The 27,973-nt window shown below is 46.9% G+C and overlaps 1 protein-coding gene across 1 annotated transcript in view; it reads right to left on the reverse strand.

Moving 5' to 3' along the window:
- Efcab8 (EF-hand calcium binding domain 8) overlaps positions 1–27,973 on the reverse strand; it is a 59,201-nt gene that overhangs the window by 12,166 nt on the left and 19,062 nt on the right. The window contains exons 10-22 of the mRNA XM_057781110.1: positions 27,814–27,887; positions 25,237–25,367; positions 21,065–21,132; positions 20,602–20,753; positions 19,987–20,121; positions 17,803–17,913; positions 15,998–16,225; positions 14,281–14,351; positions 10,738–10,942; positions 9,185–9,367; positions 7,775–7,921; positions 1,987–2,208; positions 1,369–1,527 (exon numbers count right to left, since the gene is read on the reverse strand). Coding sequence (XP_057637093.1) covers positions 1,369–1,527; positions 1,987–2,208; positions 7,775–7,921; positions 9,185–9,367; positions 10,738–10,942; positions 14,281–14,351; positions 15,998–16,225; positions 17,803–17,913; positions 19,987–20,121; positions 20,602–20,753; positions 21,065–21,132; positions 25,237–25,367; positions 27,814–27,887 — 1,886 coding nt within the window. The remainder of the gene's footprint in view (positions 1–1,368; positions 1,528–1,986; positions 2,209–7,774; positions 7,922–9,184; positions 9,368–10,737; positions 10,943–14,280; positions 14,352–15,997; positions 16,226–17,802; positions 17,914–19,986; positions 20,122–20,601; positions 20,754–21,064; positions 21,133–25,236; positions 25,368–27,813; positions 27,888–27,973) is intronic.

The following is a 27,973-nucleotide window of genomic DNA, read 5'->3' on the forward strand; positions in this document are numbered from 1 at the left end:
CTGAAAGGTACATTTCCAGAAGAGGGGAACTAGGTCAAAGGGTCATATATCTGCAATTTTGTTATCCATCTTGCAAACATAAGTATTTTGAGATGCGGTCTAGCTATGTATCTCAAACTGGCCTCAAAGTCACCATCCTCCTGCCTAAGCCTAGTTCTGGGATTACAGGTCTGCATTGCATGCTGGTTGCTCATGTGTTGTCCACATGCACACTCATGTAAATCAGTACCAGAATAGCCAGAAATCCCTAACAGTGGCCACTTCAGGGAAGAATTGTGCTTCACACGGGACCAGGGCCTCTCTACATTGCCTGGGCACTTGTAAAACTTTCATATATGTATAATGAACACATAAAAAGTCATATGCATAATGAATGTATTTTAACATAAATACACAAATTAAGCACAAATGTATAATCAGACTCACATAATGAGGTGTAATACTGTCAGCCTGACAACCTCAAGAGTTCTCCCAGCTGCTCCCCACCCCAACAAGAATTATCACTTCTGACAGGCAGGCTCAGGTTTCTACAGTTATGCTCCATAGAAACAGAACAAACACATACAATGTACATGCTTTAGAGCCTGACTTGGCTTAATTTTCTGAAGAGTCACTGATTAGATTTTTTTGAGTAGATGTTACTGCTCTGTCTACAAAATCTACATTGTGGCTCCAGCCAAGACTGATGAGTGTGTGGGTATTTCCAGTGTGGAGCCATTATCAATAGGAATTCTCTCAACCTTCTTCCCATGTTTTACACAAACTTCTGGGTATAAGCCTACAGTGGAACTGCAGGGTGGAAGGGCAGACATGCTCAGGTCAGGTAGCTATTGTCAAATAATCCCCCAAAGTAAATATACTAATCGCCAACGCTTGCCCAAGGTGGCTGTTTCATTTGGTCTGCATCTCGGCAGACTCTGCTTGTGCCTTTCTCATTTCAGTCATTCTAGTGAGATGTAGTGACATCACTCCACCGCTTCCATTTATTTTTTTCTTGGTAACTAAAGAAAAGATGCTTGATTTCATGAGGCCCTGGGGCCAACACCAATTACTTTGAACCATGTAAAAGTGTTGACTACTTGAGAGAGTGTATAATATTTCAATTTTAAACTCAGGACACTAGGGTCCTACTGCAAAGATCAACATGCATGGGGAGAGGATGGTGAATGTGTATCTGTGTGCATGTGTGATGAATACTTGTGGGCATACTTGGCCCTTGTCACCTGTGCTAATGATGACCTCTGACTAACAGGTTTTTCCACATAGGCCAGACATCATGAAGGGAGCATGAAGACTCAATGTTCACTGAAAACCACAGTCCTGGCTCCTTAGTGAAACTTTCCCAAGCAACCCCCACCATCTACCTACCTCCTTCTCTTTCTCGGGGATGTAGTCCTGGGAGCGGGCCTGGAGTTGTTTAGGAATTAAGAATCGGAACTTATTCTCCGCTTCAGTGGAGATCTTGATCCCACTGGGTTGGAGTGGTCTCTGGCCAACAAATAAGCAGTACTCCTTGATGTCCCAGATCTAGGCACAGAGTGGGAGTCAGTGGCCCTGGCCCCGACCACTGCAGAGCGTGCTGTGGGTTCCTTACACCTCTGAGGTAAATATTTACTCACTACAGAGGGGGCATAGGGTCTTCTAAACCAGACCCCTTGATTAGCAGGCAGAGAGGTTTTGAGTGGCTTAGATGGACAAGGCACTCATGCCTCATATCTCACCAAAGAGCACAAAATCAACTATGAGACAGTTGTTCACGGATGAGACATATGGCTGGCAGGTGTGGGACTGTGGGGCGACAGTGATGGATAGCAGGGTCCACTGGGGGGGCAGCTTAAAGAGACCCCCAGCAGACTCCTAAGTAACTTACCTTGCTCCCACCACCTTCTCCAGTGACATCAGTACCCAACGGGAGTAGGAGGCAGACAAGGGCCACATGCAGCACAGAAATGGTCAAAGGATGGCCTGGCTCCAGTCCTTCCTCACCTTGATCATTCCTTTACTGTCCCCTGTGATGAGGATCCAGTCATTTTCATCGGTGGCCATGGCACCCACAACAATATTCCCATTCGCTTCAATGTCCACAGGGAACTTTCCCAGCAGACCTCCATTCCCATGGATGGACCAGGCGTAGATGAAGCCATCAATGCAGCTGCTCAGCATGGCAGCTGTGTGTTGCAGACGAGGCCTGGTCTGCAGAAAAATGAGCTGCACAAGAGAGTGGGCCTGGCTCAGCAGTGGCCACTGTTACACATTATACATGACTTAGACAAACCACTACACCCAACTAGTGCCCCCGTCTCCTAAGATTCTCCTTTCTTCCTGAGGAATTGAGGGACAGCATACTGGTCTGTGAGTTATTTGAAGGCAGGGAATGGTATCTTTTTGATGCTGTTAATCACTGCCCTCAGTACCTACAGGGACTCCTGATTTCACAGTATAGGACCAGCAAATGCTAAATGAAAGAAGATACATGAGCTTGCCTCACTCATCTCAAGTTTTCCAAGTCCTATTACTCTCTCAGTGTGACATGGAGAAATAACTCATTCTCTCAACTGTAGTCACAGCAAAGTGTCTGTGTGAATGTCAGAGGACAAGCACATTTAACCAAGGAGTCATCTCACCAGCTCAGCACCTTGAACTTTTTATCTTACCTCAGAAACTAGCAATATCTTCTTACTATAGTGGGAACTTTATTAATTCATCTAAGGAGAAACTTAGCTAAGAATAAGTTTCTAGCTGGGCATGGTGGTGCACCCCTTTAATCCCAGCACTTGGGAGGCAGAGGCAGGCAGACCTCCATGAGTATTAAGTCAGCCTGGTCTACAGAATGACTTTCAGGACAGTCAGAGCTATATAATGAGACCCTATCTCCAAGAAAGACAGGAAGGTAGGAAGGAAGGAAGGAAGGAAGGAAGGAAGGAAGGAAGGAAGGAAGGAAGGAAGGAAGGAAGGAAATAGTAATTATTCTGAGCTGGCCTTTTTATGGAAAATGGTTTATTTATTCTTTGGCAACTCCATACATGAATATAGTGTATTTTGATCACATTCATACACATCCCAATTCCTCTCTCTTATGCTCCTCCCACTCCTTCTGGACTCCTTCTACTTCCGAACAAGCCTCCCTCCTACTTTTATATTTTTTATAGGAAAACTATTTTATTAGAGATGGAATTTCCACTTTAGACTTTCCTGACGTTATGCTTGAAAACATTGATCTTTAATTACCCACAATAGAGGACAGGTAATCAATAATTTCCTTGAACAGCAATTCACAGTTGATATATATATTTCTTTCCTTTTTACAAGCTTCATGCAGTCTTTTTCTTTTTTTTGTCCTCAATAGCTAGAAACAACCTTCTCCAGCAGGACCCTGTTACTTTTTTATTGTTTTTATTGAGCTATTTATTTTTCTCTTCTCCCCTTCCCCTCCCCCTCCCCATCTACTCTCTCCCATGGTCCCCACACTTCTAATTCACTCAGCTCTTGTCTTTTTCTATCTCCCATGTAGGTAAGATCCATGCATGTCTCTCTTAGAGTCTTCATTGTTGTCTAGGTTCTCTGGGATTGTGAATTGTAGGCTGGTTTTTCTTTGCTTTATGTCTAAAACCAACTTGTGAGTGCGAACATATATTTGTCTTTCTGGGTCTAGGTTACCTCACTCAGTATGATGTTTCTAGATCCGTCCAATTGCCTGCAAATTTCAAAATGTCATTATTTTTTTCCACTGTGTAGTACTCCATTGTGTAAATGTACCACATTTTCTTTATCCATTCTTTGGTAGAGGGGCACATAGGTTGTTTCCAGGTTACGGCTATTAAAAATAATGCTACTATGAACATAATTGAACACATGTCCTCGTGGTATGATTGAGCATCATTTCAGTATATACCCAACAGCAGCATTGCTGGGTCTTGAGGTAGGTTGTTTTCTAATTATCTGAGAAATTGTCATACTGATTTCCAAAACAGCTGTACCAGTTTGTACTCCCACCAGCAATGGAGGAGTGTTTCCTTTACCCCACATCCTCTCCAGCATAAACTGTCATCTGTGTTTTTGATCTTGGCCATTCTGACAGGTGTAAGATGGAATCTCAGGGTTGTTTTGATTTGCATTTCTCTGATGGTTAAGGATATTGAGCATTTCCTTAAGTGTCTTTCAACCATTTTAGATTAATCTGTTGAGAGTTCTCTGTTTAGGTCTGTACTCCATTTTTCTTATTGGATTTTTGTTCTTTTGATGTCAAGTTTCTTGAGTTCTTTGTATATTTTGAAGATCAGACCTCTGTCTGATATGGGGTTTGTAAAGATCTTTTCCCATTCTATAGGCTACTGTTTTGTCTTGCTGATTGTGTCCTTTGCTTTACAGAAGCTTCTCAATTTCAGGAGGTCCCATTTAATAATTGTTTCTCTCAGTGTCTGTGCTACTAGGGTTATATTTAGGAAATGGTCTCTTATGCCAGTGTGTTCAAGTGTACTTCCCATTTACTCTTCTATAAGGTTCAGTGTGTTTGGATTTATGTTAAGGTCTTTTTGATCCATTTGGACTTGAGTTTTGTGCATGATGATAGATATGGATCTATTTTCATTCTTCTACATGTTGATATCCAGTTATGACTGCACCCTTTGTTGAATATGCTCTTTTCTTCCATTTTATATTTTTTGTTTCTTTGTCAAAAATCAGGTGCTCATAGGTGTGTAGACTGGTATCCATTGGTCCTCCTGTCTGTATTTATGCCAATACCAGTCTGTTTTCAGTACTGTAGCTCTGTAGTAGAGTTTGAAGTTAGGGGTTGTGATGCCTCCAGAAATTCCTTTATTGTACAGAATTGTTTTAGCTATCCTGGGTTTTTTGCTTTTTCATATGAAGTTGATTATCAAGGTCTGTGAAGAATTTTGCTGGGATTTTGATGGGTACTGCATTGAATCTGTAGATTGCTTTTGATAAGATGGCCATTTTTACCATGTTAATTCTACCTACCCAAGAGCACTGGAGATTTTTCCATTTTCTGGTGTCTTCTTCAGTTTATTTCTCAAAGGCTTGTTTTGTTAGATTTACTCCAAGATATTTTATTTGTGGCTACTTATTTTATTTGTGTTGTTTGTTGCTATTGTGAAGGGTGATGTTTCTCTGATTTCTTTCTCAGCCCATTTATCATCTGTATAAAGGAGAGCTACTGATTTTTGTTGTTGTTGTTAATCTTGTGTCCTGCTACATTGCTGAAGGTGTTTATGAGTTGTAGAAGTTCCTTGGTAGAATTTTTGGGGTCACTTTTGTAAACTATCATATTATAAGCAAATAGTGAGAGTTTGACTTTTTCTTTTCTGATTTGTATCCCCTTGATCTCCTTTTGTTGTCTTATTGCTCTAGCTAGAACTTCAAGTACTATATTGAATAGAAATGGAAAAGTGAACAACCTTGTCTTGTTCCTGATTTCAGTAGGATCGCTGTGAGTTTCTCTCCATTTAGTTTGATGTTGGCTGTTGACTTGCTGTATATTGTCTTTATTATATTTAGGTATGTTCCTTGTATCCCTGCTCTCTCAAAGACCTTTATCATGAAGGGATGTTGTATTTTGTTGAAGGCTTTTTCAGCATCTAATGAGATAATTATGTGGGGTTTTTTTTCAGTTTGTTTATATAGTGGATTACATTGACAGATTTTCATATGTTGAACCATCCCTGCATCTCTGGGATGAAGCCTACTTAGTCATGGTGGAAGATTTTTCTAATGTGTTCTTGGATTCGGTTTGCCAGTATTTTGTTGATTATTTTGCATCAATGCTCATGAGTGAGATTGGTCTGTAATTCTCTTTCATGGTAGTATCTTTGTATGGTTTGGGTATCAGGGTAATTGTAGGCTTGGAAAAAGAGTTTGGCAATATTCCTTCTGTTTCTATTGTGTGGAATAATTTGAGGAGTTTAAGGTCAGACTGGTCTACATAGCAAGTTGCAGGCCAGTCTTTTGACTGTATTTATGCTCTACTGATAGCTTCTTTGCTATGCAGGAGCTTTTTAATTTTATGTAATCCCATTTATCAGTTCTTGGGGCTAGTCCCTGTGCTGCAGGGCATTCATCCAGCCTCTGTGGGCACCTATATGCATGTGCACATATAAACATGCCTACAAGCATATACACAGAAATAAAAAATAAATTATATTAAATTTTTAAAAGGTTAATGATCTAGGGCTGGGGATGTAGTTCAGTTGGCAAAGTACCTACCAAGCATGCCTGAAACCCTGGGTTCATTCCTCAGCACTGAGGAAGCCAAACGGTGGAAACACCTTTAATCCCAGCACTTAAGAGGTAGAAGCAAGGGGATCTGAAGTTCAGGGTCATCCTTAGCTTGTGAGTTCTATATCAGCCAGGTATACAGGTGTCTGAGTTAGAATCTCTGTTGCTGTGATAAAACACTATGGTCAAAAGCAACTTGGCGGGGGGAAGGGTTTATTTCAGCTTACAGCTCCACATCACAGTCAGGATGTGGATCATAGTGAGGGGTCCATGCCAGAAAGGGGACAGGAGGAAGAAATGAGTACAGATGAACCAACTCAACTTGCACCCCACCACTGTTGTGGAATATTTAACTATGTACAGATGTGTTACATTTGTTTATGTGGTGGAATATTACTTTAACTATGTACAGATGTGTTACATTTGTTTATGTGGTGGAATATTACTTTAACTATGTACAGATGTGTTACATTTGTTTATGTGGTGGAATATTACTTTAACTATGTACAGATGTGTTACATTTGTTTATGTGGTGGAATATTACTTTAACTATGTACAGATGTGTTACATTTGTTTATGTGGTGGAATATTTAACTATGTACAGATGTGTTACATTTGTTTATGTGGTGGAATATTACTTTAACTATGTACAGATGTGTTACATTTGTTTATGTGGTGGAATATTACTTTAACTATGTACAGATGTGTTACATTTGTTTATGTGGTGGAATATTACTTTAACTATGTACAGATGTGTTACATTTGTTTCTGTGGTGGAATATTTAACTATGTACAGATGTGTTACATTTGTTTATGTGGTGGAATATTACTTTAACTATGTACAGATGTGTTACATTTGTTTATGTGGTGGAATATTTAACTATGTAAGGGTTTGTTACGTTTGTTTCTGCTGCCTTTGTTAATGATGTAAAGATGTGATACGTTTGTGTATGCTACTTTTCTCTAATTATGTCAAGATGTGTTGCTGTTTCACCTTCCCTGACTAAGGCACCTGATTGGTCTGATGAAGAGTTGAATGGCCAATAGCTAGGCAGAGAAAGGACAGGCAGGGCTGATTGGCAGAGAGAATAAGTAGGAGAAAAGTAAGACATACAGAAAGAAAAGGAAGGAAGGAAGGAAGGAAGGAAGGAAGGAAGGAAGGAAGGAAGGAAGGAAGGAAGGAAGGAAGGTAAAAAGCCCTGAGGCAAAAGATAAATAAAGAAAAACAGGTTAATTTAAGTTAAAGATACCAGAAATGAGTCTAAGCTAGGATGAGCATTTATAAGTAACAAGAAGTCTCCATGTCATGATTTGGAGCTGGTTGGTGGCCCAAAAAAAGAAAACCTGTTACACACTACAAAACACCATCCCAGGCAAAGAGAGAGATTTCCAACAGTGTGTTCTAGAAAAAACACTTCTCTCACAGTCCCACCCCTGCTCAAATCCTAGCAAACGGCTCTGGAATTCCAAATTCACCAGGTCCATGGCACACCCACCCCTGCCCAGCCCAGCTCCCACTCCCCCACTGAGCACAGCTCACCTTCTCCACTGACACGTTCTGATGCAGCAGTCTCTTCTTCCAGAACTCCTCCTTTTCCTTTTCAGAGTCGTTGTGAAGAGGTTTGTGAACCGATAATTTATCGTGGAGCATGTTAGACAGCTTGGACTTTTGAGCACTGGAAGATTTCTAAAAGTAAAACATTGCCTCCTGAACCCTCCTACAGACCACGGAGAAAAAGAGCAGTCATGGAGCCTCACCCTGAAAAAGACCAGTGGGGTACCTACTTGGACCTTAGGATACTCTGAGACTGAGAGGTTTCTATTTTAAGAAACCAGCAATTTTGCTCTGTAGGACAGAGACTTGAGTCACCTTCAGGGTCGATCCTTCCTTTGTCCTGTGAGGCTAAAGGGGTCTAACACCCATTCTTCTCAAGATATGAGTGCAGAGGCCTAAACTTCTCAGCCAAAGATGGCCCATGTCTGACAGTAAAGTACGCTCATCTCAAAGTGCCTGAACCTCGCGGTGCCATGATTGTGAGCACCTCACAGCGCAGTGTACCTCACAGGGCTCTCTCTCACAGCAGAACATCGTCTCGGCAGACCCTACTGGAGCTGACCTACATTGCCCCATGCCTGGGCCTGGGACTGGAGCTGCCCGATGCTGCCCCCACACCTGGGAATTGGGAAGCTAGTGACTCTCATTCAAGCTTCAGGTCTCAGAAGTCAGAACTGGGCTGCAGGAGCAACTGGATTGCTTCCTCACCCCTTTGTGGGTCTCCTGTCCACAGTGTTGGAGCACTATCATCCCTCCTGCGAGACCAAGGTTGATTACCTTCCTTCAGACCTCGCTCCCTTCCCACACCCTACAAACCAGAGCTGTCAAATCAATCCTGGATCTTCAGGGCCTGGAGTTAAAGTCCATCTTACTCCATCTTCCCCTTTTGCACTGTAGCTCAGGCTTTGGAGAGGTGGCACTTGGTGCCCTGAACAGCTCACTCCTGGGTCAGGGCCAGGGCCAGGGCTGGGGCCAAGAGACTCCATCTTTAAGAACTGAAGCCATAGACCATGTTCTAACATCCAATTTAGGCTTTTAGAATCCTGCTCCTTATAGGTTCTATTCATAAACTTTCGGCTCTCAGACCAGGTCTGGAGATGCACTAGGAAAGAACGATTCCCAGACTTGAGTGAGCAGAGTTTGGTAGCTACAGCATAATCAGAATAGAAAGGCAGTGGGTGGTACAGTGCACACCTTTAAACCCAGCACTTGGGAGGCAGAGGAAGGCAGATCTCTGTGAGTTTGAGGCCAGCCTGGTCTACAAAGCGAGTTCTAGGACAGCCAGGACTGTTACAGAGAAACCATGTCTCAAAAAAAAAAAAAAAAAAAAAAAAACCACATGCTCAGAACATGTGAGCTGGACAATTGGAGCAGGAGGGATGGCCTCACTCCCACCTGCTGAGACATATTCTTCTCTTGGTCCGTGTCTCTCCGACGTTTCATCACTGGAGGAGCTGACATCAATCTCCGCCTTGCAGTAAAGCCAGCGAACTTTGTGGGATGCTTATGTGCCCACTTTTGCTCATTACTGACTGGGGAGATTTGGGTGTTGTCTATGCACTCCTCTGCATCCTTAACCTGTGCAGAGAGAGAGGAGAGAGGGCAGCTTCAGAAACTCCCCCACAAGTGGGAAGCTCAGGATCTCCTCAGTCCAGTGCCAACGTCACTGGCCCTCCAGGAAACACAGCACAGCATTACTTCCTAGAAACTTCGTGCCTTGACAGGTCTCAGACCAAGGCTTATAAACCCACCCCTGGACCTACTGATAATACCGTAGGCAGGACACATCTCCTGAGAGGAACTGGGTTTCCCCATGTGAAAAAATGGACAGTGGTTTCCAAATACTGACTTAGTCACACAAAGCCAAGTACAAACTAGATACAACTCTGAGCTGTCTTGGAGGATGTAGTACCTACCCATCAGCACACCGGCAAGGAGGTAACCTCTATCCGCTGGAGGAGGTGACCTCTATCCGCTGGAGGAGGTGACCTCTATCTGCTGGAGGAGGTGACCTCTATCCGCTGGAGGAGGTGACCTCTATCTGCTGGAGGAGGTGACCTCTATCTGCTGGAGGAGGTGACCTCTAGCACCAGTCCAGCTTTAGGTTGCCACAGTGTAGCAATTTAGAGACTGTGCTTGTTTCCTACACCTCTCTCATGAGCCTGGAGAGTGTTGTATGACACTATTGCCCAAGTGGGGAAGACATGGGCAGGACCTACTGCCAACCTGATGGAACTGGGAAGGGCCTAGAAGAGTAAAACCGTATCTGGGTGCGTCTGTGAAGGTGTTCTCAAGGAGAAAACAAAGGGGGAAGATCCACCCTGAATGTGGGCGCAGCTGGAACAAAAGAGGAAGACCATTTCTCTGGTACCCCTGTCTCTGCTTCCTACTGGCCCAGATGTGAGCTACTCCAGCTCACCTGGCCCAGATGTGAGCTACTCCAGCTCACCTGGCCCTCCTACCACGGCAGACTCGGAATCTGAAACTGTGAGCCCTTTTAGGCTGCTTCTGCGGGGTGTTTTGTTACAGCAGCGAAGAGTTAATGGTGGGCTGTCTTCAGGAGGAAGTAATCTGTTGAAAAGGACTGAAAAGTACAGCCTAGCACCCCCAGGCCCTAGAGTCAACTGTCATGGTCTAGATCCACCCCTTCTTGGTTGTAGACCTTGAGAAAGGTGGCTGACCTCTTAGTGCCTCTGTACCCTGAGAAAGGTGGCTAGCCTCCTCATGCCTCTGTTTTCTGTCACATGGAGATGTTCAAAGGCACTACCTACCATCTACTATCCTAGCTACCAGCCACCACACACACACACCCCAGTAAGTCTCCATCTCTCCCTCTGCTCCCAGGATGCTTTCTCTGCCCTCCCTGATTCTGGCCCATAGCCCAGACAGAAATGAAAGGATTGGAGTGAAAGCTGCCTGGGAAACTGGGAAAGCACAGGGCGCTGTACCTTCTTCGGTGGTAAAGGCAAGGAGCTCTCAGAGGCATTGAAATTTAAGATGGGCTTCAACATGCTGACATTCCAGAAGAGGATGTCCCCATTGTAGGAAGCGGTCCCAAGGAACTGGTTCTGATACTTGGCCATGCTCAGGACATCCTCCGTGTGGTAGGTCTGCCAGTGGTAGCAGGAGAGTACCAGCTTGGCCTTCTGGAACCTGTGCACATGGCCAGGGGCAAGAAGGGCAAGAGCTCACAGGCTGCAATACTTTGGGGAAATCTGAGTTCAGAGTGGCACTGTCTTGGGGATCCGGGAGCTTGTTTAAAATTCCTACTGATCTAGGTACCCACTATATGTCAAGCATAAAGGCTCTGCTCTTGGGGTTTACAAATAATGAATCTTCATTATCCCCTGAGTAAAGATTCAGGTTTAAACAAGAGGAAATGATAGCTGTGACCAGGCCTCCTGTAACAGAAGGGAACTTGTACATGTTGGTCCTTCCTCCTGGAATGTGTGTCCCATTCCAGGTACTTCCCTGGTACCCCCTCCAGCTCATAGCTCACCCTGGGCCTCCTTGATTAAGCTGTTCTTGACCACTCCCCAATATTAAGGATTCTGTTCCTCCACAGGAAGCCTGCTCTTCCCCCCCCAGCAGTCAACATGCTTTATAAAGCAAATTATCGCATTATCTAATAGAGACTGAGTGTTCATACATACTCAAAATTCCTGTGTTAGAATCTAATAATCCTCAAGTGGGGAATGGACCTTGGGGAGGACATCTGGTCAAGAAGGCAGAAGCTTCCTTGATGGTATGATAAAGAGACCGAAGAGATTCTCCACCCTTCCCATCACAGAGACTACAGCAAGACAACCCTTTATAAAAAAAGGAAAAGGGACCCGCAAGATTCCACAATGCTTTTGCCGAGGACCTTTTAGCCTTTGTAAGTGCAAGAAATAAACCTCCACTGTTTATAAGTCACCCGCTCCATGGCGTTACACTGGGGCAGCCTACATGGCTAAGGTAGAAACTACAGAGGGTGAGGCGCTGCCATGACAGATAACAAAACTATGCAGATGACTGTGGAGGTGGCAGATGGATAGAGGTTGGAAGAATTCTAATGCACATTCCAGGAAAAGCCTACAGTGCCACATATGGGTCATCAAGGATGGTTCCAGTGAGGGCACAGGAGGCTCGGGTGAGGGCATAGAAAAGGGGAGAGCTATAAAGAAAGCCATGCTGGGGATGTAGCTCAGCTGACAGAGTACAAGCCTAGCATGTGTGAAGCCCTGGGTTTGATCCCAAACACCGAATAAATCAGACCTGGTGGTGACGGCTGCAATCCCACTGCCAGAGAGGCAAGAGGATCGGAGTTCCTCTTGGAAGTTCAAGGCCAGTGGGGGCTTCAGGAGACAGAGAAACAGAGTGGGGGGGAGGGGGAGAGAGCTGGAGATGGAACCCCGGCTCAGCATGCACTCTACCACAGAGTTACCCTCCCAGCCTCATCTATTTAAAGATGACCTAAGCCATCCTAAGTTGCTGGGAACAAAATGGATGATAATGACCACTATGATATCTCAAGTAGAAATGAGGAACATGCTACTGGAAACCGGAGGCAAAGCCATCCTGGGTACAAAGTGACAGAGAACTTGGCTGGATTGTGTTCACAGTCTAGTGCTGTAGCAAGTAGAGCTTGCAAGCCATGAGACTGGGTATTTATGTGGCTGGGGAAATTCCTAAGAAAGACATTCAAAGATGTAGATAGTTTTCTCCTGTTTATAATAAAATTCTAGAAGAGAGAAATAATTTTAAAACAGAGATGTTGAGCAAAGGGGAACAAAGTCTGGGGTTGTGCTCAATGGCAGAGCATTTATGGTTCAGTTCATAGTACCAAAATGGAATGCAGGTCAGAACTTAAGGTCTGAAACTTTCTCTTCTCAGCCCTTATCTATTGGAAGGAAAGACAAGCCTATGGGGTGTGGTACGGACTGTGAGAATACTGTGGGTCAGCCACGTGACAGAAGCTGTGTGCTAGGCTCTAAGACAATGGACAAATGACTCTAAGAGCAATTCAGGCATTTGAACTGTCCTTCCTATTGCACAAGGGTTTCAGAAAAGAGACCACCAGTCCAAGTTAGACCTCAGCACCCCTTATATTGAACACCTCACTTAATAGTCTCTCATCTCACACTCTGGTATCATGTTTTTTAGCCAAGCCAGGCATAGTTCCTGAAGACAATAGTATGATACAAGCTATACCAAAAGAGATAGGAAAGCTTGGCTACATCCATCATCTAGAGTCCAGTGGGCAGAGCCATGGATTCAGGACTACCATCCCAGACAGGCACAGACCCATGCAGGGAATAAAACCATCACAGATGCATGGCCTGGACCCAGGGTCACCATTAGGGCATAGCGTCCCAAAGCTGCGGAAGCAGGTTATCTAAAGGTTTACATATTTAGCCCCTGCAAAACAGAACCTCCATCTCAGGAGCCTCGGAGGCAAGAAAGAGGATTATGTTGGTGTCCTAAGACAACTCAATGGATAAAGGCACTTGCTGCCAAGGAACCCACATGGTAGAAGTAACAGACTGACTCCCACAAGCTATCCTCTGACTTCTGCCTATATGCCATGACATCTGTACTAGATAGACAGACAGATAGATGATTGAATGATAGATGTGAAATTTGTTCCAATAAGTTTAGACTCATTTGGGATCTGCAGCTCATTTCTTCCCTCCTGCATTCGTTCATCTGTCCTGTGCCTATCTCACTGCTGGACTTTGGAAGTGCATAACAAGTCCATGTCACGTGTTTAGAGCCAAGGGAGAATTTGTCTCAGGATAAGTGGTACACTGGATCTCATCCACACGTGACTTAAATATTTAGATAAGACTTTGGGCTTAGACATTTCAGTTGATGCTAACCAAATAAAACCCTCAGTGCCACCCTCAGTTCCCACCACTAGTTGGTGGCCTTGTCCCTCCGCCTTAGTTCTGTTTCTTGGGAAAGGCTTCAGCTCTGAGATAATTGTGTAGCTCAACCATTTCAGGGACCAGTGTGAGCACATTAGGAGGTCAAGCCTTTACAAGGTGGTGCGGTCACGTGTGTGGAGCCCTCGACGGTGGGATTATAGCCCTCAACCCTCTGTCAGGTAAATTCATAGGAAGGAAAGTTTTCTAGGAGCCAGGAAGCAGGTCTTCACCGGAAGCCAAACTGTCTAGCGCCTTGAACTTAGACTACCCAGCTTCTAGGACTGTGGGAAATAAATCCCTGTGTCTTGTAAGCTGTCAGTCAATGGCATCTTGTTATAAGAGACTGAAGTGATTCCTCCAGGGAATGAGAAGCTACATGGGGGCAGAGACTGTCACTTTTTCCATGACCATCACCAGCAGAAGGCACCTTACTTCATGCTGCGTGAATGGACGGGTAGAAGCACAGGGGGAGCAATGACTTGGTCACCACAGGTGCCCGGCTAGTTACTTCAGCTGCTGGGAAAGCTCAGGATGAGAAAAGCCCAAAATAAGGAAAGCCTCCCACTCACACTTGGTGCTCACGTGAAATTGGTGATTCTCTTACTCCACCCTGTCACGTAGAATGCTTTGTTCATGTGGACAATTCCACTAATCTGTTGGAGATAAAGAAAACAGAGCACTAGACTCCTTAGAGAGAACGCCTTTGGGTCCCTGATGCTTTCCTAAACGTACCCACCAGAAAGTCAAAACTCAGTGAAGGCGAGAATTTCGAGTCAATGCCACATCAAGCTTTCAGAGTGCCTGCTAATTACCTAACCAAAGGGAGCCAGAGACCATCAAACCTGATGTGTCTGAAAGAAGCAGATAATGTGGGCACCCATGTTCATTTTACAGAAGAGACAACCGGGCAACATGTGACCTGGCTATGGTCCAAATACTGCTGAGAGGTCTAGACCAGTACTCAACCCCTTGTTCTGTGTATGTGCGTGCGTGTGTGTGTGTGTGTGTGTGTGTGTGTGTAAATGGAGGCCAGACCAACCTCCACTGTAGTTTCTCAGTTAGCACCCACTTTGAAGGGAGGGACTCTCTAACTGAGAACTGTAGCTAATCCATTAGACTAGTCTGATAGACAGCAAACTTCAGGAATCTGCCTATCTCCTCCTACCCAGTATTGGGATTAGAAGCCCATGCCACCATCCCCAGTTTCCTATGTGGATACGGAGGATCAAACTCTTCCACAACTGAGCTCTCTCTGACACTCTCACGTCTGGCTCCTTCTGCCCAGGTTAAAGGAAGGAGGGTCAAGTTCCAAAGTGGCACTTACAGTTGACTGCAATCTATGCTATATCCGCGGGCTGTTTCTAGAGCCCTAGCAAGTACTTTCTGTCTCAGGCTGTCTAAATGTCCAGAAATGAGCTAACCTGGGCTACAGGAGGACTACTGGTGGTTAGACAAAAGCCAAAAGTCCTCAGGAGCTTGCAAAACCATTTCCCATCTTCCAAAAAGAGACATTCCCTTACCTCTGGCAGAAGAGCAATATGAGTACCTGTAGCGTCTATCAACATATCAGATGCTGCTCCGGGCTCCCCCAGTATCTCAAGTACTTGTTATACATTGCAGAGTCCATGCTCTGCTCACATCCTAGCCCTCCTTGCTTCTCCAGGCTTCCCTCCTCCCAGAACCCCATTCACTGTCTATGTAACAGCAACTTTACCCTGCCTCCACTGTTCTCACTACATCCTCTTTCTCTTACTCTCTTACTCTCTTGCTATGCTCTGTGCTCTATCTCTTGCTACCTCATTATCTCTGCTATTCTCTCCTGCTTCCCTAGCCCTAACCATGTCCAGTCTGCAGGCCATGTTCAGTACACTTCTTTCTCTCTCTGCTCCGGACTCGGTGCTCCTGGCTGTTCTCTCTCACACATTTATGATAAAAACCCTTAGTCATATCCTGGAACCATCATGCCAGCAGTTTCTTTACTGCGCCCTCACATATACTTTCAGATAGGAATGAGCACAGGAGCCTCCGCATCAAACACCCACCCACCACTAAAAACACACCCCAAAGCTCGAAGGTGCGGAAGAACAATAAGTCTTTGCACATTTTAAATGCAGCTGGCATCCCTGGAACCCTCCCTAGAGACACTGCCTAGCTTTTTTTCATGCAGGAGGGCCCAAGGGCTCAGGCAAGTTTGAAGGCATGTAGTATCACCAATGCTGTACAACCTCTTAGACACACAGAAAACTACATCCTAGAGCTCCCAGGAACCTGCTGCCTCCACCTGACGGGCCCCACTGACCTCCACTTTGTCGTCATTGGGAAAGGTCAATAGGCACTCCCCAGTGTTGTAATTCCACATCTGCATTATGCCATCACGCAAGCCCGTGAGCAGACACCGCTCCGACTCATCCAGGGCCATGGCAGTCAGCTCACTGTGCTGGTCAGCAGACACAGAGAACTCCATCCTCTTCTTACCCGTGGTGATGTCCCACACACTCACCGTGCCCTGTAGGCAGCCACTCACCACCTGTAAGTGGACCACACAGGTGCCCCAACTCACTGCAGGGCAGTCCCAAGTATATCCCTTCCACAACCCCACCCTGGCAACCTGTGCAGCACAGGCAATGCCTTAAAATAGACCTTCCTGGGCTCTGTGTCAAATGCTACTACTCTTTTTAAATGAGTCACTCTCATAAGTCTCTCTTGGGAATTCAAGCTCCCAGAAGAGACAAGAAAGCCACACATATAGTAAAGTTTGTGCAACACTGATCAACTGGTTAGAACTTGGTGACTATGGAGGATTAGACAGCTACAGACCTAGACCCTGGGCTATCTTTAATTCCCTTAACAGCCACTCACCTCTTAATCCACCTCTGTGTCTTGACAGAGCACCCTTTGACCTCTGAGGAAATACCTTTAGACTGTGTTATCCCAGAAAACCACCAGCTTTCGCCAGCCCACAGCTGAGAATGCCATCTGGCAACAGTTTCCCTGCTTTACGGCCACTCACCAATGTACTTGGAAAATGCCTTGGTGCATGGCTGTCCTTTGTCTCATGACGAAAAAAGGTCATGTAACTGCTTCAACATCAGAACATGTAATTTGGGGGAACCTGAATCCCTGTTCCCAGACCACCATGATTCATATTTGGCTCCAGACAAACTCTTCTTCCCATGAGGTGAGAACCATGGTTTGTACCAACTTACTCATCACTGTCTCCAGAGAAGAGAATCTGTGGTATAGAGAAGGCACTTGCCAAAGCACCTTTAGTGGGGACCAAAATGGGAGCAAAAAGGCCAAGCAGGCAACAGGCTCCTGGTGCCTCTGCAGAGAAGCACTGAGGACACGACATGGCCATGCTCTCACTGCCTTCATCCTGTGATGCTGCTTTAGAGTGGCAACCGCATTCCCGCTGAGAAGAGCTGGGTGCACTTACAAACAAAAATAATAAAATGCTGTTCTGCAACCCAAAGAGCCCTAAGCCAGCTAGAACCTGAGACAGTGGTGCTAAGAGCCAGACCTGGAGGAGAGCTCTGGCCAAAGGCCACTCCTGCACAGACAGCCGCCCTGTCCACAGCCCAGGTCAGACAAGAGATGCCACTGGGAGTGGGAGGAGCCTGCAGCCCTTTCTGTTCATGCTCCTTATAAACATTCTCTGTGTCCAGAGGCCCTACCCACAGAGAGGATCTCCTCAGCACCAGAGGGCACTGGCTGTGGTCCATAAGACACAGGATGCAGCTTCCACAAAACAGTACTCTGGGGGAGCTCATAGAGAGGGAATCTTGAGGGACACCTGCACCAGCATCTGTTTCCGTGCTAAGAGCTGATCTGGGTGACAGTGCAAGGCAGGGGTACTCAGAGGGGCCAACAATTTAGTGACCAGATGGGGAGTTCAGGCAGCTCCCATGACAACCAGTCTTCAGGCTACTTCAGGCCTACATTTTGGTGAAGCCAGGGCTAAACCGAAGGTGGCACTAATGATTTCCAGAGTGCCACATGAGCTGACTGCTGTTTGAACGCTGACTCGGGCACATGGAGAGGTCTGGGTCCTGCACGTGTCACTGTCACTCTTCCCTGCTGCCGAGGCCAGCCTTGCCCACTCACCTGCTTGAAGATCTTGCTGTAGAGGACAGCACACAGGCCTGATTTGTGAGTTGCCATCTTCCCTGTTTTCATGGGCCCCTGGGATTCCAGGTACCCTCTGAGGATCCCAATCTGTGGATGTGGAGGGGCAGACAGCTGAGCAGTCAGATGGGCTCTCCCTCTGTGACTAAGGCCTTGAGGAGAAACCTCCAACATCAAGACATCCTGTACCCCCATGAGGCTCCTCAGAAATTCAGAATTCCATTCCTTCTCTTACCCTGCTCCAAGGCCCTATTTCCAGGACTTGGGAGTCCCAGCCCCTCATGTTCCAATAATCCCCTTGAGATCCAAACCCATGGTCCTCTTACCCTCTGAGGAGCTGAGAAGTCTCACTCAAGTGTTTCCTTTGTAACCAGCCTGGCAGACAAGCTATTCTGAAGAGACACGTGTGTCTTCCACTCTAACTATGAGACTGCTAAAACCGTGGACCCAGAGAAATGGGACACCCAGATAGAAGGACAGGTGCCAGGTGTGGGGGTGGGGAATTATTTAACTCCCAGAAAGTTAGTTCACATGGTTCTACACCAGACTATCTTACAGGAGGATACTGAAGCCGGACAGTAATGGGCCAATGGCGAGTCTTCCTGGGACTGTTCAGATATGCACACCCTTAGCTCTCTATTAAAACTTGAATCTCACTTCAGGACCCCAAAGATGGACCTGAGGGGTTTGCTGAATCTTTGTACCTCTTACCAATGTAACCATACTGAATAAATCTCCTTTTTCTGATTTCCTCTGTCAATTTGACTTTTTGTTTGTTTGTTTTTGTTTTTTGAGATAGGGTTTCTTTGTCTAGCCTTGGCTGTCCTGGAACCCACTCTACAGACCAGGTTGGCTTCAAACTCAGAGACCCACCTGCTTCTGCCTCCTGGGTGCTGGGATTAAAGGTGTGTGCCTGGTTTTAATTTGGCTCTTTTAATTGACTTGTTAAAGACATGACTTGGGGCCAAGGTTGTGACCTCCAAGTCCAAAAACACCTTTAGGAAGCCTTCTGTAATCAGTCCAGCCTCAGGCTCAGTGGAGACTTCCCTGTGGTCATGAACCCTTAGAATCCAACACTTTCATATGGTCTTGTGCTTTCTACTGAATTAACATTACCTTAGTAATATACTCTCACATCCCAGCAAAGCTGGGGGTTAAATACTGTCATAGCCCCACCCAGAGAGTCCAGGATGATTGGAAATGAATTTCAAAGATGTTTAATTTTAAAACTACTGACAGCAAGTCCAGCACCCATCAGAGATGTAAGCCCTTCTCTCTCTCTCTCTCTCTCTCTCTCTCTCTCTCTCTCTCTCTCTCTCTCTCTCTCTCTCCCTCTCTCCCTCTCCACATAAACCTGCTACAAAGGAGAGAGACAGCCATGTGCACAGAAAGACATCAATGTCCCTTGACAGGGTGGTCGCATGTGGGAAGTTCTTCTGCATATGTGTTGTTTTTATTGGTTAATGAATAAAGAAGATGCTTTGGCCTGTGATAGGACAGGGTAGAGCTAGGCGGGAAACCTAAACTGAATGTTGGGAGAAAGTAGTCAGAGTCAGTGAGAAGCCATGTAGCCACCATGGAGACAGACGTGCCAGAACCTTGCTGGTAAAACCATGAACCTCATGGCAAAATATAAAATAATGGAAATGGGTTATTTTAAGATATAAGAGCTAACTAGAAAGATGCTTAAGCTATTGGCCAAACAGTATTGCAATTAATATAGTTTCTGTGTGGATATTTTGAGTCTAGGCAGTCAGCAACAAATGAGCAGGCTCCATCAACAAAACAGAAGTTCCTGCCTCTTGTCTGCCACTGGGCTCCCACATGGTACCAGGTCTCACCGTGGCTCTAGTTAGTCCTCCCCTCCTGCCTTCCTTAAGGCACTAGGCAAGTCATAGCTCACAGGCACTCTCCCTGACAGTTTTCTCCAGGGCTGTCCTGTCTTCCTGGAGCTGATGATTACAACTGATGGGGCCAAAGGAGCATGGAGGAATGACAGAGGAGTCTGAGGGGCGCATGCGTGGAGATGGGGTAGGAGCAGTAGGGGTGGAGAAAAGCATGGACTAGAATCAGAACCTGCTCTCAAGGAAGCTCAAGAACCAGAGCCTCACAGACTCCAGAGCCAGGCCTGTTAGCTGGGCCTGTCCGTCGGACAGCACTCACGTTGTAGGTGGTACAGATGAGACTTCTGTCTCTGTGGAAGTAGGCACTGGTGATGGGGCAGTTGCCCAGGCTGAAGAGCTTCCCGCAGAAGGACTGGAGGCAGACATAGTCCTGCAGGTCCCACACGCGAATGTTCTGTAGGAAACAGGCAAGAGGCAGGAGGGTCTGCAGAAGCAGCCAGCACCCTAGGCCCTGGTGACACCCTATGAGCAAGGTCACAGCCCCTCCCAAGAGGCTAAACTAATGGCCAATAATCCATGTTCTCAGGGAGGTAGGGAGAGCGGGGCCTCCTTCCTCAGTTTTCCTAGGTATCTCTGTCCTGCCTGGACGTCTAAGCTCAGCAAGCTAAAGGCAAAGACAACAGGCAGCCTGTACCCTGCCTCAGATCTTCACTTGTTCCCCCACTTCAGACCACCTGTATAATGACTCTCTTAAGGCTCCCCCCTGTGGGCCTTTGGCAAAGTGTGAGACCAGGGGTAGAAAGGTTGGTTACCTCTGTGTCTCAGACTCCTCCCAATACTAGCTGAGCTATGTTAGCACCCCAGGGTCAGTGTCTTTCCTGGGGAACAGAGCTGGAGGGATGGGGGACAAAGGTATGCTCCATAAGGGTGGCACCTTGTCCCTGGAGATGCTGATCAGGATGCTGGCATTCTTGCTGTTCACAAGGAGGTGAGTCACTGCTGTCTGATGTCCCTTCATCAGCCACACAGGCTTTTTTGAGACCAGGGGGTTCCACAGGCGGATGTGGGGGTCATAGCCACCAGTTGCTGGGGTCAAGAAATGAGTTATCAGCTACCAGGGCCTGCACTGGGACCTCCTTCCAGGGCCAGGCTCAGGCTCCAGCCAGAGTCAGCAGACAGAGAAGGCCATGGCGATCTGTCACTGGCCTTCTTGCCCCTTCTTACCTATGTCCATCTCTGACATCCTGAGTCACATCCCACCTCCCAGCGATGTAGCTCAGCAGGGGAAGAAGCCAGAGGCCTGGGACTATACAGAGCCATGTCCTTGGCTCTGATCATCCCCAGGCTGTGCAGCCCCTACCCCAGCATTGCTTGTGGGGAACACAAAGAGGACTTACCCAGGAAGTTCCTGTCTGGACAGTAATCAAAGCAGAGAATTCCTTTTTTTAAATTCAATGTTGATAACCTAGAGCAAAAAGCCAGGTGGGGAAGATGCAGGGCTAAGAGCAGCAGACCGGACTTCAGGAGGGGAGGAGCTAGGTGCTTGATGGGGAGGGGTCAGTATCTCTCTGCCCATGAAGAAGAGAGGCCCCAGGCCTGCCCAATGCTCACCCAGAACCCAAAGCATAGCCCAGTGAAGTAGCAGATGCCCAAATCAGTTGCACCCACCCTTTAGGAAGAAAAAAAAAAAACCAAACATGAGAAAGTCTTTGCATTTGTAAAGCATTTTGTGTTGTTCCAAGAAAAAACTTAACATGATTTTACACCCACCACCTTCAGGCAGGTATCCTCCAGGCCAAGATACAAATGAAAAACCTTAAAAATAAACTATAAAAAAGCAGGCCAGAGTCATGGGTGCTGTGCCCTCACTCTGTGCTAGATGCCATCTCACAGGTCACCACATGCAATCCTTAGGAGTGGCGTTGCCATGGTGTGATGAGAACACACCTGTGGGATGAAGGATGAGGACTCCGCCCTGGTGGGCACAACAGGAAATGGCTCAAAACATCCAGGAAGAGAAAAAAGGAAGGGTGAGGCAGGATCCCAGGGCTGCCAGGTCCCCTACACAGGCCACTGAGCTGCCTGCCTAGAAATTTCCTGGGACGCTAGCCAAGCCAACTCCTCCCTGTGGCCTTCACACCACACCATGTCCACGCTAGCCAGGCCAACTCCTCCCTGTGGCCTTCACACCACACCACGTCCAGTTTAGGACCCCTTCGCTTCTATATCAGCCTCCCAACTGTTTCCTAACCTCCAACCTTGCTTTAGATTTTCAAGAACAATCCCACCCACTGGCAAGCCAGAGATGTGGGCCAATGAGAGGGCATAGTTGATAATGACACTTGCTGCCAAGCCTGTAATGGGGTTCAACTCCTGGAACCCACTCCATGGCAGGAGAGAACCAGCTCCCGCAAGTTGTCCTCTGAGCTCCACATGAGTGCAGTATTGGGCCACCATCCCTATAACAAATACATGTTTAAAAAAAAACAAACAAAACAAAACAAAACAGATGTCTCCATCTACACACTTATGTGAGAGAAACATCCTAGAACGGCCGCGAGAGAAATGTCCTACAACAACGGCCGCCAAGAGGACAGAAGGAATTACTTCAGACTGATTCACTCCTCTATGCACAGTCCTGCCAGGACTCAGGAACCACTATGCTCCCCACCTTACAGACCTTGTCTCACACAAACAAGGAAATGGATGGGGACAGGAGGGACGGTGATCAGCTACGAGGAAGCCTGCAGGGGAAGCAATGGATGGCTAGCAGAGGGAAACAGAATGACTTATTTGGGACAGCCTCTCTGAGAAGGTGCTGGGAGGCAGACACCTGCAGAAGAGTTAGAGATAGCCCAAGGGAGCATGCAGAGACGGACAAGGCTTCAGACCCAGGGTCATAGGGCTGGTGGAAGTGGTCAGAAGCAAGGTAGTGGGGAACTGGACTGTAAAGGATGCAGATGATTGTGTCTAGGGACAACAGCCAGAGGGGACCTAGTGAGCTCTGACAACGACTTCAGATAAGAGTCGATGGAAGAATGGAAGAAATGAGAAAAGAGAAAGGAAGGGAGGCAGGGTGGGTCAGTGACACACTCCACACCAGTTCTAACAGCCCAGTCCCTGATCCTCTGCCAGCTCTGCTCCTGATTCAACCAACCACCTGAAGAGATCAGGTAAGGCCAACTATAATGAAGCTGGACCCTAGGGGTCCTGAGAGGCTGAGGGTGACTCTACAGGAGTCAGGCTTGGCCCCTCAAGTTTTACCTACCCTAGTTACTTCACAAGAGGACATCAGGTACCAGAGGCCAGCAGGCAACCAATAGTGCCACCTCCTGGCCTGAGGTGGTACTGCACCAAGACAGAAGAAGGCACTTGTGTACACTTGTTATACATCTTCCAACCTATCCCCAAATTAAATATTCTAGCCTCTCCACCTCCACCCCGTGGCCACCTTCAGGTAACTACCATGCATAGTCTGAACTATTGGGATAGCCTTCTCCATGGTGGCCCCACCTCTCCTGGCCCTTAGACTTGAACGATCTGCATTCTGATTCTAGAGGGTTAGAACACAGCATTCTAAGTACTTGAACTAGTGCCCAGGTGACAATAAGGAATTGTGGATTTATTTTATGTTCTTATGCATATATTTGAGATTTTTCAAAATAAAAATGTTAAGCAAATGAAATGCACTGGGCAGTGGTGGTGCACACCTTTAATCCCAGCACTCAGGAGACAGAGACAGGCTGATCTCTGTGAGTTCGAGGCCATCCTGGTCTACAGAGAGAGTTCCGGGACAGGTCCCAAAAGCTATAGAGAAACCCTGTCTCAAAAAATTTTAAAAAAAGGAATGAAGGGAGGGAGGGAGGGAAAGAGGGAGGGAGAAAGAGAGGGAAGGAGGAAGAGAGAAAAGAAAAGCAGAGCAGAAAATGATGGTGCGTGTCTTTAATCCCAACACTCAGGAAGCAGACACATCTCTATAAGTTAAAGGCTAGCTTGGCCGATGTAATGAGTTCTGGACCAGCTAGGGCTATACAGTGAGACCCTGACTCAAAAACAAATTTATAACAAAAAAAAAAAGGAAGGAAATAAAGAAAAAAATAAAACAAGAGAGAGCTTGGGCTTTAGCTCAGTGATGGAGTATTTGCCTAGCAAGCCCAAGACCTTGGATTTGGTCCCCTGGCACAGGGGTAAAACCAAACAAGAAAACCAAATATGTTGGTTCATGCCTATAATCCCAGCACTCGGGTGACAGAAGCAGGAGGATGGCAAGTTCAAGGCCAATCTGAGCTACACAGCAAGATTTTGTCTCAAAATAAAAAAAAAAAGAAAGAAAATGGAGAGAGAGAAAAAAAGATGAGAACACAGTGACAGAAAGGAGCAGAGGGCCTGGGGCACAGTATGCCTGAACTCTGGGCCTGCACATCGAGAATGGGAAGAGGAGGCGGGAAAGGAGGGCAAAGCATCAGAAGCAGCCTCCCGAGACCATGGTGAGATGACCCTCTGGCTTCCTGCCATCAAATGCAATGAAATAAAATACTCCTAGAAAGAAGGAAACAAAGCATGTTGGAACTGTCTCCAAGAACAATGAATGCACTCATGGGGGTTGTCCTGATTCTGTATTGTGGCTTGTCGTAGGAAGAGAAGACATAACTTTTGCCACCTAAATAACTTATTTTGCAGTTGATGAGTTGGTTTTTTTCATTTGTTTTTACTGTGAGGTATAACATATGCCACACAGAACATTCTCCACTCAAGGACTCCCTGAGGTAGACACTGGCTTCACCCTTCACGGGTGAGGAAACTGAGGCTCCCGAGGTAAAGCCATTCACTTTCACTACTCCGTTTACAAACGTATTTTGATCCCAGCTAGTGGCAAAAGCCTGTAAGCCTAGCCTTTGCAGGGTGGAGGCAGGAGGATCAGAAGTTCAAGACCAGCTTCAGTTACATGAGACCCTTCCTCACTATTCCCTTCAAAACTCAGAAAGAGACAAAAGACAAGACAAGCCTTTCGTCTGCCTACTTAACATAGCCTGGGGTTGATGTGGTTTTGTTGCTTGTTTTTAATAAATTTGTCAGTAAAGCAGGTCTGCTGGAGCTGGGCAGGCAGTTCAGGGGGCAGAGGACTTGCCACACAAGCATGATGACCTGAGTTTGAATTCCCAGACACCATGGAAAGTTGGGAATTGTAGTACACATCTGTAAGCCTGTCTTTCTATAGCAAGGTATGATACAAAACCAGGAGACCCTTCAGGAACTCACAGGCCAGTCAGTCTGGTGGACACAGTGGTCAACAACAGAGAGACCCTGTCTCAAATAGTGGGAGATGGGGACCAACACTGGAGGCTGTCCTCTGGCCTCCACGTGTGCACTAAGGCATACGTTCGGTCCCCCAGACCACACACACAGAGCCCACGTGCTAGGTCCTACATCCACTGTCAGCCTATGGGACCCAGTACAAGCCCCAGGGCAGTGTATCCTCTCTCATTAAGGCTATCTGCATGTGGCAGAGGGAAGCCAGACCTATCCAAGGCATACCTGCTGCCCTCCCCCCTTACCTGGTACTCCTTACCTGGGTTTCTCAGGGTCTTTGGCTGGCAGGATTGTCAGCACCAGAGAGGACCTTTCAGTGGCTGAACACGAGACCACCACATTCAGCTGGGGGATGAATCTGACCTGCTGACACCAGTTGGGGTGGAGACTCTGGAAGAGAGAATGGCTGTAACAGGAGACCTCCCAGGGACAGTTGAGTTCCATATCCTACCCCTGGAACTTAGCCAAGGCCAGTGCAGAATGGGACTGAAGATCACAAAATCTAAGGCCCTTGCCTTAGCGACCACAGCTTGGACAAAGTGATGTGGCCCATAGTCCTAACCAGGTCCCATGACCAGGGTGTCTAGCCCATCCCTGTCACCAAACCTACCATCACCTGGACTCCTGTGTCCAAAGAGCCTCTTAGGTTTAGAAGCCACAGACTGGGCTCATGATAATGTCATTCCTCCAAGCAGGGAGAAAGGTTGGACTCGAGGGTGCCTAAGCCCTAGTCTGCCTTCTACTGGCTGCCTCCACTACAAGAAGTCTGCATTTCTGGGCCCACTGCCACCCTCTGTATTGGTCAGAACATAATAGCTTCCAGGATCAGGAGGGGCAGAATACACTCTCTACCAGGACTACAGCAAGAGGGAGACAGCGCCCAGAGGGCAGAGAAGGCGGGCTGGCCCAGACTCTGACTGGCAAGATTCTGTCAATGCGACACAAACTAGAGTCAGCTGGGAAGAGGGAGCCCCGGCTAAAGAGTTGCATCCATCCGACTCGCCTGTAGGTATGTCTATGGGTCGTTTTCTTGATTAATGATTGATGTGAGAGGGTTCAGCCCACTGTGGGTGGTGTTAGCCCTGGGTAGGTGGTGCTGGGCTATATAAGAAAACAGGCTGAGGAAGCCATGGAGAACCAGCAGCCCTCTGCCATGGTTCCTGCTTCAACTCGTGCTTCAGTTCCTACCCTGACTTCCCTCAGTGGCGGTCTGTGATGGGGACATGTAAGCCAAGGAAACCCTTTCCTCCCCAAGTTGCTTTTGCTCAGTGTTTTATCACAGCAACAGAGAGCAAACGAACACATCCTCTCTGTAGACCTGGCTGGTACCTGTGCTTAGCCTCCCAGACTGGAGATTTCCCTTCTGGAGACAAGAAGAGCAAGGATGGGCACACAGATACGATTATCAAACATGCCTTAAACGTGCAAGCCCCTGGGTGGGGTCTAATGTCTCTATTTCCTCTAATGTCTGTCACAATAATGGTATCTAAGCCAAGGCACTGAATGAGGCCTGGCATGCTTAGTAACTTCAAGGGCAAGATTCATCCTAATGAGACAACCACAGAAGAAAAGAGGGGAAGGAGCCAAGCGTGGTGGTACACACAGCAATCTCAGCACTTGGGAAATGGAGGTGGGAGGATCATGTGTTCAAGGACAACAATCTTGAATCCAGACTTGAGAAAAAGAAAAGAGGGGGAGTAGTGTGGGTACTGCTTCCTGTGACATCACATGCCTGTTCCTAAAATGTGTCCAACTCAGATCTGCACTGAGAGCCTCATTCATTCATCTGTTCCACGAATGTACCAGAAGTCACTGGGCCCTGTTTTGGGAACAACTGGAGACTTTGTCTCCAGAGACCACAACCCACAAAGCCCCTGTCCTTGAGGAGCTGTCGCTGTCGTGAGGCTAACAGGACAAGACCAATAGGTTGATAATTCAAAGTCAGGAGTGAAAACCTCTTCCAGGGACAGGGCTAACAGCAGAGGCAGCCTCAGGGCATGAAGTGTAGGGGTGAGAGATGAACCAAACAGATCTCTGCAGCATGAAGAAACATGTGTCAAGGCCCTGTGGTAAGAAAGGGTTTGGGGAGTTCTAGGGTGAGCAAGGGAGCCTGTCTCAGCAACAAACGAGAAGAACGGAGAGAGCAGCAGGACATGGGGATGTAGCTCAGTTGGGATAATGTTGGCCTAGCATGCACAAAGCCCTGGGTTCAATCCCCACCACTCACGTGATGGCATGTGTCTGTAATGCCAGCCCTTGGAAGATGGAGGCAAGAAGATCAGAAACTCAAAGTCAAACTTGGCTACACAGAAAGTCCAAGGCTAGCCTTGAATACATGAGACTCTGGCTCGGTTGCAGGGAGTGGGGTGCTAGCAATGGAGTAAGCCAGAGGCTTATCAGCTTGTGTTTGATAGTCAAGTCAAAGATTTGAGATTGCTTCAAGTATGATGAGAAGCTGCCGGGGTGGCATGACTATATTCTAAAGCAGATTTCCTCTGGTTACTGAACTGAACGAGCACTTAATGGAGAGAGAGGGGGCAGAGGGAAAGTAGGTAAACCAAACAGAAAGCCAGTGACTGTCCAGAGTAAAGCTGATGTTCTCACTAACTCGGAGAAGCCAAGGAGGCTGTGAGAAAGACGGGGCTAGCCTTAGGACACACCTGTATCAGGAGCTGTTCAAGACGTGGATGGGATACAACAGCTTCCTGCACTCTGTCCTCAGAGGCCAAGCACCCAGGAACTGAGGCTGAGCCGAGAAGGTAAATCCATTTGTGACATTGGTTTTTGAGTAGAGCACGTATATGGATAATGGCAGGCTAAGAAAAGACACACTTACCTTCATTCGGAAGCTCCTATACAGAGGGGACTTCTCATTTAGCAGTTTCCGCAATGAAATATTGATCCGGTTATCTGGCAGGGAAACAGACTCCACATTAGCAACCTCTCCTCTGCCAGCTCAGAGGACATTTTCACATTGTGCACCCATGCTTCCCAGA

Source organism: Chionomys nivalis, chromosome 9 (assembly GCF_950005125.1).
Source record: "Chionomys nivalis chromosome 9, mChiNiv1.1, whole genome shotgun sequence".
In the NCBI taxonomy this organism is placed as follows: Eukaryota; Metazoa; Chordata; class Mammalia; order Rodentia; family Cricetidae; genus Chionomys; species Chionomys nivalis.